A 16,109-nucleotide genomic window follows, 5' to 3' on the forward strand; every position below is an offset into this window, starting at 1 on the left:
CAGTTATTGCAAACAACCTCTCTATCCCCCAATCTTGTAAATAAGCTACAATCTTTTTGCCGATCGTTTTCCCTCTATGATCTTCAATCACACTGAAACTAATAATCCTTCTGTTCAAACACCAGTCACTATCAATAAAATGAGCTGTGATCACCGTGTAACTCATGTTTTGAATAGAAGTTCATAAATCAGTGGTAAGAGACACTCGTTGTTTGTTATTGCAAATCAAACTCTTCAACATTGTCTTTTCTTTCAAAAATAAATCCATAACATCCCTACCAATAGTTCTCCAAGATGGCATAATAAACCGCGGAATTGCTACACTACAGAAATGCCTAAACCCTTTGTTATCCACAAAACTAAGTGGCAACTCACCCATAATGATCATTTTTGTGATTGCCCTTCTACAAGCGTCTTGACTCCACCCTTTAGCTAAAACCATATTACTTGTATTTTCTTCCCCACCCTCAGTTGTCAAGTTTTGTTGACTTCCCTCTTGTTGTTCCCGGAATGTCTTGTATGCAAGGTAAACCAGTATATGATTTCTCATATTTGTAATCCAATCACGCCTTGAATGACATTGATATTGTCTACCACAATAGTTTCACTTGCATTTGTTTGGATTGTCTTCAAGTAAAGTAAAATGATTCCACGTCACAGATCTTTTCTTCATCACTGGTCTTTTCCGCTTTGCCTTTTGCGTTCCTTCCATTTGAACACTTTGATTGTCATCATCACTTATTGAATTCGATCTTGAGTGTCCAAACATCTAAACATATAAATAAATAATTATTAATCATTAATTCATAAATTAAAACAAAAAAGACTATTAAAAAAATCTACTTAATAGTTAGTATTACAAATTGATTCAAATAATTGTTAATTTAATTTTATGAAACTTTATGAAATCGATATTTCCAATTTTCCACCATAATGTTTATATATGATCAAGAATTCAAGATGCATATTCCATAAAAGAAAACCTAGAAATTAATGTAATTATTTAATTTATAATATCTAATTATCCATTGGCCAAAATAATATAATATTAATTACATATCCATATCTTAAATTCTTAATTCTTATTATGCCCACATTATATGTACTTAATCACTTAATATTTACTTCTTGGTTATCATGAAATTAATTAAATTGATTAATTATTTGTTGAAGTTGAAACTTGAAACTACTGCAATTAAATTGGTTAATTTTTGGTTGAAGTTGAAACTATTGTACAAGTACACATATCATATGACATATATAATTATAATTCATATTGTAACATAATATTTAATTTTAATTTTTAATCTAACATTACTATTCATACAAAAAATCAATTATTAATAAGTAACAGAAAATTAATGCCAGATTATTTTCATTTTATTGATAAAATTTAACAATTATAATTAACATACAAAGTTACAATTGACATTTCTCATATAACAAATAACAATTATAATTAATCATTAATGCATATATAATTATATATTATATTAATACCATCTCTTGAATAAGTATAAAGGTTAGATTTGCTGATTCAGGCTTCCAAGTTCCAAACTTCCAATTTCCAAAACAGAGAGTGAAGAGACTTTTTGAGACTGGAGCCATGACCCGTGAGGCGTGACCGTGAATGGGTGTAGTGGCCGAATGTCAACACTCAACAGTCGTGACCCGTGAATGCCTATGGTGGAGACTGGAGTGGATTGGAGGCAGCTTGCCGGGTGGATCTTCAATCGGACTGAGTGATGGTGGAGTGGAGGATTCAAGGCGTGGATCCGGCGCTTGGTTGCAACAGATCTGTAGATCGGGTCACGATCTTCGCGAATCAGCTTCGACTTCGGTTGGCGTCGTTCTCGGCAGCGGTTGCTGCGTGTAGTGGCCGGATGAAGCTACCTTCGTGAACTGTGGGTGTGTGTTTGCTGCGTTTGGTGAGCAACGGTGGCCGTGAGGCGTGAATGGGTGTGGGTTGGCTGGTTGTGCTTGACGGCTTGAGTGCTGGTTTCAGTGGTTTGTGTGTAACAGTGAGGGTTTGTGATACTGTGAGGTGGTGAGTGTCTGAGTGAGTGAGGGTTTGTGAGTTGTTACTTTGCTTGTGTTCTTTTCTTTGTGAATTACTGAATTGTTTTGTTGCGGTGAATAGTTTGGAGTGAATACTGACTTTGTGAATTACTAAATTGTGTGGTGAATACTCTGAGACTGTGAGTCTGTGAGAGTGTGAGTGTGTGATACTGCAAATCCGTGAATGTGTGACACTGTGATCTGTATTCTGTGAGTTACTAATTTAGTGATTGTGTCGTGTACTCATGTGAGTTTATCATGTGTGTGATACTGTAATTTTTGCCAAAATTCTTTTTTTTTTGTCTCAACCCGATCGGGTTTTCGGATCGGATCGGGTGAAACCCGATCCGATCATAATCCAATCGGGTTGAGACAATTTCACCCGATCAGGTTTTGTTCACCATCTGATCCGATCCAAACCCGAAATTTTTCGGATCTAGTCGGATATTTTGCCCACCCCTAGTATAAATTAAATGAGAGGTAAGCTATTCAAGTAGGCATTTATTTGGATCGACTGCATGCAAAATAAAAATAATGATAGTCTGCTTGTAATATTCCCATTATTTAATTTTACTAATTTATAAAATTATTGTAGTAAGCTGTGGATATCCGAATTTTATAAATTTCACACTCACTCTTTTATAGCACTGGAAGGCGTAAAGTAGCAATACAATATAACAAAGGCCCTTGATACACCAAAGGGCTCGTAGCCTATTGACAACCCATGTGCCCAATTGGATTCGAGTTCCAATAATAGCTAGGATTTGATTTCGCTCATAGAAGGGTATGATGATGTAGCATTGATCGATGACATGGTAACATCGTAGTAGAGCAATTCATTGACCGATGATGTGACATTGACCGATGATGTGACGTTAACCAATTATGTGGCATTGACCGATGATGTGGTAGGATGCTATTGTACCAAAATACTAATGTGGCATTGACCTATGATGTAGTAGCATATTATTGGACCGAAATGTTGATCTGGTGTTGACTGATGATGTGTTCCAACCAATTAAAGCTTATCACGTTGCCCAATCCTAAGCGTCTGAATTATTTTCATCTGATAACCATGATTTACCTATTGTATCTATAAATAAAGGGCTCTCCCCTAATTTGATGCCCCTGAATTTATTTTTTAGCTCTATTTTCTATAATTCTTTCTCTATCTTGCATTCTCTATGTATTTTAATAAAATTATCATTTTACCCCTAATTCAATTGTGAGTGGCCAATTTAGTTTTAAGCTTGGGTTGAAGGTGAAATCTCAACATGATCTATGTGTTTAATTAGGTGAGTTTATTTTATTTTTCTCTCTGATTTATGTGGTTGTTTTGACTCATTGTTGACAGATAACATATCATGTCTAGATTTTGCAAGGTATATCGGCTCCCTAGCGACGGACCATTACTGTCTAGCACAATAAGCACTTAGCACCATATTAATTAGCAAAAAATTCCCCTCTAGTATTCTGTAGGTCGTCTTGACTGAGTCTCCACAGAGAGTGTATCTAAGCTACTTAGTGGATGATCTTACCACGTTGTCAACAAAAGGATTATTATTGTCTGGCACAGTATGTTCTTTATACCACACTTAGTGGAAAATCATTACCTCTAGCACATTGAGCACTTGATACCATATTTATTAGAGTGAGAATTATGAGGAATGGAAATATCCACCTCATAAATTAATTAGAACTAAAAAGGAAATATTAAGCGCATGGTGAATGTTGAGTGTGAATTTAAAGACTCAAGCATTTCATTTGCATTGATTTCATCCTTAATACATTTCTGCCTTTTAATTTTAATGTTAAGATAAAAAAGAATCCACTTTCAACCAACTCACATTTACACCCAAAAAATTAACCCTACACATAATTAAATCTACCACCTCGTGAGATCGACACTTGTCACCACAAAATCTATTTTACAATAGATTTGTGCGCTTGCGAGTATAATAAAATTTGCACAACATCTCTGCTGCAATAATACAATTCTCATACTGTAGCGGCGACTACTTGAATAGATGAACCAACTGAAGAAAGTACAGTAGTAGAGGAATGGGGTGAGGAATCAGAAGAAGAGTAGCACCTAGAGAAGGACAAAGTTGAAGTTGAAGAAGAAGAAAAAGAAGAAGAAGAAAGTGAAGGGGATGAAAATGCAAAAGAGACAGAGGATGAAAAGGAAGGGGATAAAAACAAAGGAAAGTAGAAAATCATGCTTGATAAAGATTCAGATGAAAAAGAAGAAGAAGAAGATGATATGTCTATTGAAGAGGTCATCAACAGGGCTGCAAGAATAGAAGAAGAAAATAAGAGCTTGAAGGAGCTCATTACTAGCACAACTATTAAGCAATTAACAGCATCTCCTCGACCATCTACGACAAACAAGACCCCAAGAAGTCTCCTGCCACAACTCCCAGAGTTTCCAGTAAGAGAATAAGGGCACAAATCTCTAGAGGTGCTGCACCATCACAAACACCAAAGAACCAGAACAAATGAAAACAAAGCCCAATCTGCTTAAATTTGAAGAAGTTGCTGGAACTTTACAAATCAGTCCAAGCAAAGGCAAAAAGAAAGTGAACCTGCACAAAGAGTGTTGTAGCATTATCTTCAATAACAGGGGAATATCCCCAGCCTATTCAAGTTTATTTTACAAATTAGTAGTTTAGAAACTATTGCAAACTGTGTAGGAAATAAAATAAATTTTGGTCTAATGGCTAAGCTAAAAAATTTGATGCTTAAGTGATGTTGCATCAATTCTACAACTTGATCAAAGTGAAACATGCACACACTGGACATAATAAAACCAAAGTCTAGAACTAGAATTGTTAATGGTAACTTAGCATGTTTAAGAGTGAAGTTTAAGGGTTGATCAATTAGAGCAATCTAGATAACAAAGCTAAGTTGTTTATTGCATGATTGTGTGATTAAAATGTTAGTGTTGTTATTACTTGAGGACAAGTAATGGTTTAAGTTTGGGGTGTGATAACTCTATGAAATGAGAGTTATCATAACATTTATAGACCTAAACTAATATTACTTAGAGAATTAATGATGAGTTTTTATCCCATTTTTAGTAAATTGTGCATGGAGTATCTATTTCATGTGTTTTAGATCATTTTTAGCTTTGATTAAATGTGACATTATAGGCAACCCAAAAGCTCATGCCTTGTTGATAAATGTTGTAGAAGGATTACATTGCTGTAGCAACAAACTTGCAAAAACGACAAAAGACTTATCTGCATATGAACAAAAACAAGTCTAAACTAGGGGAAATGCTAGAGCAATTTCTATAGCAATCTAAGACCAAGTACAAACAAAACTGTCTGGGTTGTACACATGCTATCTAATAGATTCTGCTAAAGTCGTTATTGCACTACCACTATTAGGTGCAGGAAAAATGGCAGACGTGGCGAGTAGCACAAAAAGAAATGTGGTCCTAAAATACCAAGAACGGACAAGTGTCCTCATGCCCTTTTTGGGCTGCCCTAATTCCAAGATATAAAAGGACACATTTTAAGGAAACAAAAGAGGTATTTTTCGTCAACACAAAAAAAAAAAAAGACAAAGACACAAAGGAATTTCAAAGCTAAAACAGAGGGTATTTCGTGGAGAAGAAGGAGAGAACTTGAAAACTAAAGCATGACACCTTGATCCTTTTGCATCTCAACTTCATTCTTATATTTGGTTTATTGTATTTTCTCTTGAATGATGTGTTTCATGGCACATACTTATGTTTTTAGTGTTTTAAAGCTCATCATGAGCTAAACTTTAATGTAGTTGGGTTTTGAATGAGCTTAATAGTTATTTGACTTATATATATGTATGTTGCTTAGAATCTAACTATGTCATTTTGTCTTGATTTTACATATAGCAAATTCTTATTTCGGTTGACCACCCGTTTAGTGGATACTAGCTAAGAAAGAGCCTAAAAAATGCCTGATTTAGTGGAACAAATTAAAACAATAGATGGTTTTAAATTGGGTTTCCCAAGTTGAGTAAATCTCAATTTGAATAGAGTCATACTTAATCTAAAATTAGTGAAGAACTAGATATAAAGATCACTTTGTAGGGCAAATAGAGTCTATATCGTATACTGCTATGTTTAATGTTAATTTAACAACTAGTTATTGTTAGATTGTATACAAACATAAGATATCCAACATGCGACAGTTGATGATACATTAGAGATTTTGTCTAGTGTTTTAGTAGATGATGTAGCAACCACACCTCAAGTGTAAAACCGCCAATAACCATTAAGTAAGTTTAGTACCCAACTACCCCTTTATCATTAAAGTATATCTTTGTGTTTGACGTTAATTCCCCCTAATTGCATTCTGTTTGTTGTATTTTTTTAGTTTCATTAGATCATTAATCTCAACATTTATTTTATTTTATTTCGTTTAGTAAAGTTGCACTATTAAGATTACTGTAGCAAATCCTATAATATCAATTTATGTGAAGACGATCTTGATTCTCATCATTATATTACTTGTTGTGTACACTTGCACGTTAACACCTTAACACACACACCATTGAGATTTTTTTTTTCCTTTTCTCCTTTTTCCTCATCTTTCATAAATTGGCCTAATGTCTGAATTACATGGACCATATTTTTTCCCATTTTTCTTTATACCCAACTACCTCTAGAATATGCAATTTCTATGGGGTACAATTCATGTCTCATATTGAACCAGGTCATCTAGCAGCCACTAGGAAATGTCTTATTTGCAATAAGAATTTCTAAGGATATGTTCTTCTTTAGTATGATTTTATTTAAGAAATAAATAATTTTTCTTTTGGAACTTGACTTATTTAAGGAGAAATACAACTAGTATAAGAAAAAGAATACTTCTCCTACAAGAAATAATCACTATATATTAGATTCACTTGTTTGTATAATACAACAATTAGTTCTCTGTACATAAATATTTTCTAATGTGAGAAAAACGGTAGATCTATTGCGAGATTCGATATTATTGAGACTTTGGGTGTGAAATAAATGATAGAATGATTATAATATTTTTTCACATAAATTACTGTGTTGTGTGATTGAATTTATTTTTTATTTAATTTTTTATTATTTATTTAATATTTTTTCTTATAAGATCTTGGGTGGGAATCAATTTCTCTAACAATAACCGATGAGAATACAACAATGATTTTGTACAATGTCATTGTATAAATTATTTTTTACGTTGATACTCTCACATGCGATGTTAATTGCGAGAAATGGCCGACACAATAATTTTTCCTTTTTGTATTTTTATTATTATTATTATTATTTTTAACACTTCACATAACAACCGCTCAAGTCTATGCAAAAGTCGAGGAAATTTTTCCACGTATAAAACAAAAAAGCCGATAATGCAAGATCACAATTGGTTCGTAATGATATATCAGTGGCTCCACGTGGAAAGGAGATAACGCTAGATGTCAGATGACTGTGTTTGTGTTTTATGAATGATAAAGGAGCCATCTGACTCTGTGGTGTAGATTCAATGAGCTATTTCGTCATGCTTTTCTTATTGCACCTTGTTATGTTACGTTAGCTATAACATACAATCACCCAAAATTAATTTTTTTATATTTTTAATTGTTGTTATTCAAACAATTTGAAAATTGTGAAAAATCAGTTTAGGTGAGCTGTAGCAGCATCCCATCTTATTTCACTTATTTACGTCTAATACGAGAACTGATTTGGATGAGAGCGACTTTAGAGAATTATTAGTTTGTATGATTGTCCCACACCCAAAATATACGCACCAGCAATTTAACGTAGAAATGATAGGCATAACAAATACACAGAGCTAGAGTCGGGTTCCAAATGTTGAAAGGACTGATATTAATTACACAACCCAAGTGTTAAAATTTAAAGATTGATTAAACAAGCCAATCAACCTCCGCGTATCTTAATTCTGGGTAACGCAAACCGTTTGCCCACCCCTAATTTTTATTTTTATGAGGGGAAAAATGTTATCCACTTTTAGCCTTCCGCTTTCAGCAATCTATCTTAATTTAACAGGCAAGAGCTATAATATTAGCTAAACAGTACAGGCGGCGCGGCCTCCCGCCGGGGGAGGGGGGGGTGTTGCTAGCCTTTGCAAGAAACAATCTCTCTACAGGTTACCTAACAGGCTACAATAGGAACAGAATTTTCTTAATTACAATCGACTGGGTGTATTGTGGCGATTTTTTTGAGTAATATATCTGGAAGTGCCCTTGAATATTCCTTTTTAACACCATTTCGAACACAACTAGTGCATTCCAATAACCCTTACCCGGAAGTCATGGATGTTTGGAGTAATTTGTCCCTCATAAATGTATGCTGTTTTGTCAAAGCATGCATGGATCGTGCTCCTTAATAAAACCATAATGATGTTACAGTTTTCCACTTTACGATTTATCATGAATAACAATATTTATTGTCCAAAATCATTAAAATTAACTCTTTGATTGGTGATATGATTAGGTAGCTATAACTAAAAGGTTACTACAATAAAATATTTGGTAATCAATGATTACTGTAGTGTGGAAGCTAAGTTGATGTGACACTATACTTGTATTATGAAAAATCTATAATATCTTTAATATTTTTTTCAAGCTTATTATTCAAAATTATGTTTATTACACATTATTTCACAACAATTACAGTACTTCAATAACCAAGGAAGCTTAAATTTCTAATAATTAGAGAATGTATGCAATACCTATCAGATAAACTAAAAGACAATGTAATAAAAGAAAAATTGGACGGACCGTGTTTCGGCAAGTCGTTGGAAAGTAGTTCCCAGATCTGACAAGTTTAAGATCTCGGTGGTCTTGCGAGAGCATGGTTGATAAACTACTATTGTAGTTTTCTTTAGGAACTCCCCCAGCTATCAGGCTTATAATACAACGAAGACGGTGGATATTTCCACTTGTTGGGTAAAAGATAATAAGCCTAATGAATTCACTACAAAGGTAGCCAACAGTCCAATAAATTAATTGGAGAATGCATGTTTCATCTAATAAATGTCATATTTCTATTTACATCCTTACTAGATTTTTAGTTACCTTATTCATCCTTCTGGTTTAAGAGATAACACATAAAGTCAACATTTTTTTTTTGTTTATTTACCACTCACTCCTCTAGAAGATTATATGACATTTCTAAGTAGTTCGGTGTCAAAATTAAAGAGAAGATGAAAATGATTAGTCCTATAAAATTAATAAAAGAACATTCACAGTTTTTCATTTTTTGCTTATCCCAATTACTTACATTATATTTTAATTTAAAATTTAAAAATATTACAAAATTTTGCCCTTATTTTCATAATTCATTTTGTTATTTCTTAATGGAAGGGATAAAAAAAGTAAGTAAAAATCTACTAGGGATATATAAGTGGTAAATAGGTATGGCAATTCAACCCACACCCGGCCCGGACCTGGAAGAAACCCAGATTTTCCAGTCCGGGTTCAACCCGTACCGGATTAAATAAAACTCGGATCCGGATATCATTTTAAAAATCCGCATGTGTCTGGGTCCGGTTCCAGGTTTAGGTAAACTCGTACATCCGGAACCCAGACCTGGATATATATTAATTTTTAAAAATTGTTTTTAATATAAATAGGAAAGCAAAAAAACCCAAATGGTGCCCTAGCAGCTCATTACACTTTCCCAGCCGCACAAACATTTCCTCTCTTATTCCCTCTTCAACTCATCTTCATCTTCATCAAATCATCGTCGCATCACTTGCCCATCTTCACAGTTGTTCAACATCATCATCATCAGCCGCCGTCACTTTCAAGAATGATACTCGAAAATATTTTGATGGGAATCTTGTTTTTGGTCATTTTAGTAACAATGTGTGCGAGTGCGAGTGAGAGAGAGAGAGAGAACGTGGCTTACTCGATGCCACTTATCATGCTTTCATCTTTTTTCATCCAGTGCGGGGTGGTGTGGTGGTGTCTGTCTTTGTTGGCTTTTTGGAAAACTTGTTGCTTTTAATGGTGTATTACTTCTTCTGAATATCCAATCAATGTAAACTTATTTGCATTACCCCTCCAGCTTTCCCATCACCATTAAAAGTGCTTTGGCTGCTCCTTAACTCCTGACTTCCTGCTCCCAACTAAAGCTAGTTCTTTAGCTCTCTTTACTAATGTTTTGAACGAGCTGCCACATTGGGTTGCTGATTCTGGGCAACCAAACAAAATTGTTGTTTTTGTTAATTAGTTTCCAGATGAAATAATTTTTCTTTGATTTGCTGAAATCCTAGATATGTATTTCTATTTGATTTTTTTAGTCGAATTTAGTTTTTTTTTTCAATTGGATTCATGAATCCGGGTTGGAAACCCGCAGTCCGGGAACCCGAATTGTTCCGGGTTGAACCCGTACTGGACCCGGAGTGGAAAAATGCGAGTTTATTTCCAGGTCCGGTACAGAAAATATTCGTCCGGGTCCGGATCCGGAATGGTTAAACCCGGACCCAGACCCGGACCCGGATTTTGCCATCCCTAGTGGTAAATACAACATCTTATCATTGTTGAAACTAGGGATGACAAAATCCTCCACGGGTTTGGGCTCCCATGGAGCCCCACTCCAAATTGAGAAAATGTTTAATAATTTTTGGGGAATGGGGTGGGGAGTGGGGAAAAAATAATCCCCAAATTATTAACAGGGTGGGGTTTGGTATTGCACTCCCCACCCCACCCCCACCCCAATCCCCATTATATATAAATACGTTTTTAATTCTTATTTAATGATTTTTGTTTTATCAACTATAATGTCAATTAATAATTTTTTTAATTTTTATGTAATATAACAGAATATGAGTAAAAGAAAACCCTACAATATTTTTCAACTTTAAAACATTATTATATTTTATTTTCTCTTTTAAGATGCTGCTCTCTTTAAATATTTTTCACTTTTAATATCATTTTAAGATATTGTTTCAAATTTTTAGAGATTTTAAAAAAAAATTAAATACTTTATAATATGGTGATGATTTTATTTTAAGTCGCTAATTTTTAATTTACTGAAATCATATTTTTATATCCACTATAAAATAAGTAAATAAGGACTGGGGTGAGGATGGGGGAATCATTCCCCACGTGGAGATTCCCCATCCCCGACCCACTAAATTTATTAGGGAATGGAGGCAAAAAATTTTAATGCGGTGGGGAATGTGATGAGCATATAATACATGCTTATTTTACCCTTAATTAAATAATTGTTAGTTATATTTATTTTTTATTTTTAATTAATTGAATTGTTTTATTGAATAGGAAATTAATTGGAGATTACGGATAAAAAGGGCACAAAGGAGTTCAATTTGTGAGCATTAAAGATTAATTAACTTGGAAGCAATTATGCTTATATGCATGTTAATTCAAGCCAAGGAAACCGAACTCAACAAATGCATTCACCATCCACGTGCAAACAAAGAAGAAGGTTAAAGCTAAAGTGGGCAGCACATAAAAACAAAGCTTTTAATTAAGCCTTTGAATGGAAAGTCAAAGTAGAATAAAGGAAGGAAATCAATAGCTTTTGGCTTTTATTGTTTTCAATTACGTGGCAAGCTTAGGGCTTTAGATTGTAAAAGTTGGTTTAGTTATTAGAATCACAATAGGATTCGGTGGCCAAGCAATATAAAAGGGAGTTTTGCTTTTGAATTAAAAGAGCAGCTGGACGGAAACAAAAGGGTGCAGACGCAAGGTTGGGAGAGAGTATTCGGCAGCAGCAGCAATTCAGCTTCCATGGCTTATTTTATTTCTTGTGTTGCCTCAATTCAAGTATGTCTAGCTAATTTTCTTATACTGAGGTTAAGGATGAAACCCTATTCAATAAAATAATTATCTTTTTATTTAATTAATTCCTTATATATGTTCTTTAATGATTATGGTTTTTATTTCACATGATTAATTGGATGTTATTAAAATCTTTTCATCAATTCTGTCATGCATTATTGATTGTTAGGATTAATATTTGATTAAATCTATGCTTGGATCTATAAAGTTTATACATGATTGTCTTTGATTTTATGTCTTTTATTAAATTGTTTACATAGAGTGCTTAGGGAAACTTTGACTCTTTGTTATTCAATATGTTTACATGGGATGCTTAGATATCATATTATTAAGCAGAAAAAGAACCTACACAAGATTAATTTTATTTGAGCTTAATTGTTATATCCATGAGATGACATAGATTGATTTCGAGTTGTCACTCTAAAATTGGGGATTAATTAATAATTAGATAATTACTAGTTGAATAGTAGTGGATTCTGAAACCTTGGTAATTTCTATCCTATTGAATTATCCTTTATTTTAATTGTTTTCTTAGCTTAATTAGTTTAATTTCTCTTAAAACTCAATTTGGTCAACTAGGTTAGAATTAATATTAATTTTAGATTTAAATTAGACTTTTCAATTTATAACAATCCCTGTGGGATCGACCTCGTTACCACTACTCTATTTCTAGATTCATGCACTTGCGAGTACATTAAAATTTTCACAAGTTTTTGGCGCCGTTGCCGGGGATTGTGCTAGAAAGTCAGTTTAATCTAGATTGATTTGATTCTTCCACTAGTTATAATTTAGGTTGTCTTTTATTTTTTTAAATTAAAAAAACACAAAAAAAACCTTTATTTGTCTTTAAATTCATTGTTTGATTTCTTTTTAAATTTCGTTTATTCTCATTATTGTTGGTTTATTTTATTTTATTTTTCTTTCTTTCCTTGTCTGGTTAGTTTATGAGTGTTTGGGAACGTGATTCAACAAATCGTTTGGTTAAAAGAGAGTCGAAAATTGATAGTAGTCAAACTAATTCTTTAGAAGTGATGGATGACCCAAATAGATTATTGCCAGTACTACCACCAGTGCAAGCAGAGAAAACCCTTAGAGAATGCTTTTCACCACTTGCAGCCAACCAACCATCTTGTATTGTGTTGCCACAAACTACAGCAACACACTTTGAACTTAAGCCCTCTGTCATTCAACTTTTACCATCTTTCCATGGGTTAGAGAGAGAGGATCCATATTTTCACATTAAGGAATTTCTTGACATATGCTCTACATTCCGTTTTCAAAATTTTAATGATGAGTCAATTAGGCTTCGTATGTTCCCTTTCTCATTAAAAGACAAAGCAAAAGCTTGGTTGAATTCACTTCCTGCTGGGTCTATTAGTACATGGGATGAATTGAGTAATAAGTTTCTCACCAAGTTTTTCCCTATGTCTAAAACAAATGCCCTTAGGAGAGAGATAAGTGATTTTTATCAAAGAGGGGGTGAGCAATTTTACGAGTGTTGGGAAAGATTCAATGATTTACTCCTCAAGTGTCCCCACCATGGTTTTGAAAAATGGAGACTTATACAATGCTTTTATAATGGTTTAACCATGTCAAATCGTCATATGGTAGAGTCTATGAATGGTAGGAGATTTTTGAACTTACATGAAGGGGCCGCATGAGATTTCTTTAATTCACTTTCTGAAAATTCTCAACAGTGGGATTTTTCAAATCAAAGGGAAAAATCATCTCAAGTTTCTAGAAAGGGGTTATATGAAGTTAAGGATGATTTAGATATGAAATCCACTCTAGCTACACTTTATAGGAAAGTAGATGCCTTAGTTATGAACCAATCCATGAATCATCATCCTAGGGTAGCTAATGAAGTTTGTGCTATCTGTTTTAACTTGTCTCATACAGCACAGAATTGTCCATCATTACCAGTCTATCCAGATGCTTATTCTAAGCAGGTACATGCCTTATAATCATATGAGAAAACCCCCAATAATCCATATTCACCCACATATAATCCTAATTGGAGGAATCACCCTAATTTTTCTTGGAAACAAAATCAACCTTTGTCAAACCAAGGAGGACAACAGTTTAACATGCTCAATCAACAATTTGTCCCTCCTAACCAAGTATATCTTCCTGCCCAACAACCTATGTCTCAATTTGTTGCACCCCAATAAAGAAAGCCTTCTTTAGAGGATACACTTCAAAGTTTCATTCAGTCAACCCAACAAGTTTTTCAGTCAAACACTCAAGCTATTTTAAAGCTTGAACACCAATTGGGTCAATTAGCAACTACTGTAGCTGAGAGAGAAAAAGGAAAATTTCCAAGTCAACCAATTCCTAATCCCAAAGGAGTGCACGAAGTTGGATCGAGTTCAAGCCATTAACATGAAGAAGCAAAATCTGTTATGACCTTGAGAAGAGGAAAATTATTTGACAACAAAGTAGAGGTTCAAACAAGGAAGACATCTGAGCCTACTTCTTCAAATCCAGTTCCATCACAAGACTCATCACCAAATGATCCAGAAGAGAGTGGCCAGCCAACTTACATTCCCAAGGCTCCTTTTCCTCAAAGGTTAACAAAGGTAAAGAAAGGGACTTCAACAGGTGAGATTATGGAAATCTTCAAACAGGTAAGTATAAACATCCCTTTACTCGATGCTATTAAGCAAGTTCCTTCCTATGCCAAGCTTTGGAAAGATTTATGCACTAAAAAGAGAAATTTGCATGTCACTAAAAAAGCGTTTTTAACTGAACAAACTAGCAACTTACTTCAATGTAAAATGCCACCAAAATTTAAGGATCCAGGTTCCCCTACTATCTCATGTGTTATAGGGAACCAATGTTTTGATAAAGCATTATTGGATTTAAGTGCTAGTGTTAATCTCTTGCCTTATTCTGTTTACATGCAGCTTGGACTGGGTGAGTTAAAATCAACTCCTATTATTTTACAACATGCTGATAGATCAATGAAAATATCTCGTGGTATTATAGAGGATGTGTTGATACAGATTGATAAATTTTATTATCCTGTTGATTTTATTGTTATTGATACTCAACATGTACAAGATCCGAAGAAACACACCCTAGTTATTCTTGGTCGTCCTTTCTTAACTACAGCTGATGCTCATATTAGTTGCAGGGCTAGAAACATGCAATTGTCTTTTGGTAACATGACCATGGAATTAAACATTTTTAATGTTCCCAAGCAGGCACAAGAAGATGATGAAGTAGTTGAAGTAGATATGATAGAAGCATCAATTGATGACTCACTTATTTCTAACCACTGTGACAATCCATTAATACCATGCACAACTGACTCTGATTTCTCTGTTGATGTTGATAGTGGTATTGAAGAAGTTAATGCTTTACTTGATTTGACTCTTATCATAGATCTAATTAAGTGGAAAGAAAAGATTGAGCCACTACCTCCTGAAGAGAAAAGTGAACCATTCAAGTTAGAGCTACTTCCTAAAAATGTGCAACATAAGTCACATTCTGACATGAAAAAGGTGGTAAGATCTAAAGTGCTTAAATTATTAGATTTTTATACTACTTCAGATAACTCTCAGGAAAGCTTGGAATAGAAGAGATCAAGGCAGTGCAATATTGAGGAGTTTCATTACCATCATCCTTTTATAAATAAAATGCTCCAGTGCTTAGTCAATTATGTTTTCTGGCATTTTCTATATAATTGCTTTGGTTTTCACCAAATTCTTATTGATCCTGGTTGATTTGTTGTTTACATTAATTAGTTAGTTAGTATGATTTTTTATTTTATTATTTATATTTCTTCTAACGTTTTCTTTTAGTTGTCATTTTGTTTTAAGCTTTCCCAGCCCATCCAGGTGTGTTCTTTCCAACTTTCTTTTTATTATTTATGTTTTGTTATTTTTTTTTTCTTCTCTCATTTGCATATCTTTTGTTTGTGAAACATTGAGGACAATGTTCCGAATAAGTTTAGGGGTGGGAATAGTGGCTGCTTTGTGTGTTAAAAAAACAAATTCAAAAATTCCAAAAAAAAATGGTGTTGTTTTTTTTTTGTTTTTATGTGAAAAGCCAATGATAAGAATTTGATTGACAATGAATATGGTTTTTAGAAAGGGTTGAATATTATCTTAGTTTATACTTGATTCTTGTGTTAGTTCCTCTTGATTGAGATTCTTTAGACCATGAGCACTAATATCAGTTCTTTCATAATTTTGACTTGAAATTTGAGATTAACGCAGCCTGAGTTGAGAATTTTAGATAGAGTAAATGACTGT

At 33.7% G+C, this 16,109-nt stretch overlaps 1 protein-coding gene and 1 non-coding gene across 2 annotated transcripts; one reads left to right on the top strand and one right to left on the bottom strand.

Annotated features, from left to right (window-relative positions):
- Positions 1-13,289: 13,289 nt before the first annotated feature.
- Positions 13,290-13,396, bottom strand: LOC112100525. The gene has a single exon (XR_002906893.1). It is a non-coding gene; the product is annotated as a small nucleolar RNA R71 (small nucleolar RNA).
- An 856-nt stretch (positions 13,397-14,252) lies between these two features.
- LOC112099639 lies at positions 14,253-15,431 on the top strand. The gene has a single exon (XM_024187063.1). The coding sequence runs from the start codon at positions 14,253-14,255 to the stop codon at positions 15,429-15,431; it is 1,179 nt and encodes a 392-aa protein (XP_024042831.1).
- The last annotated feature ends 678 nt before the right edge of the window (positions 15,432-16,109 follow it).

The sequence above is a fragment of the Citrus clementina genome, unplaced genomic scaffold (assembly GCF_000493195.1).
Source record: "Citrus clementina cultivar Clemenules unplaced genomic scaffold, Citrus_clementina_v1.0 scaffold_3, whole genome shotgun sequence".
NCBI lineage: Eukaryota > Viridiplantae > Streptophyta > Magnoliopsida > Sapindales > Rutaceae > Citrus > Citrus x clementina.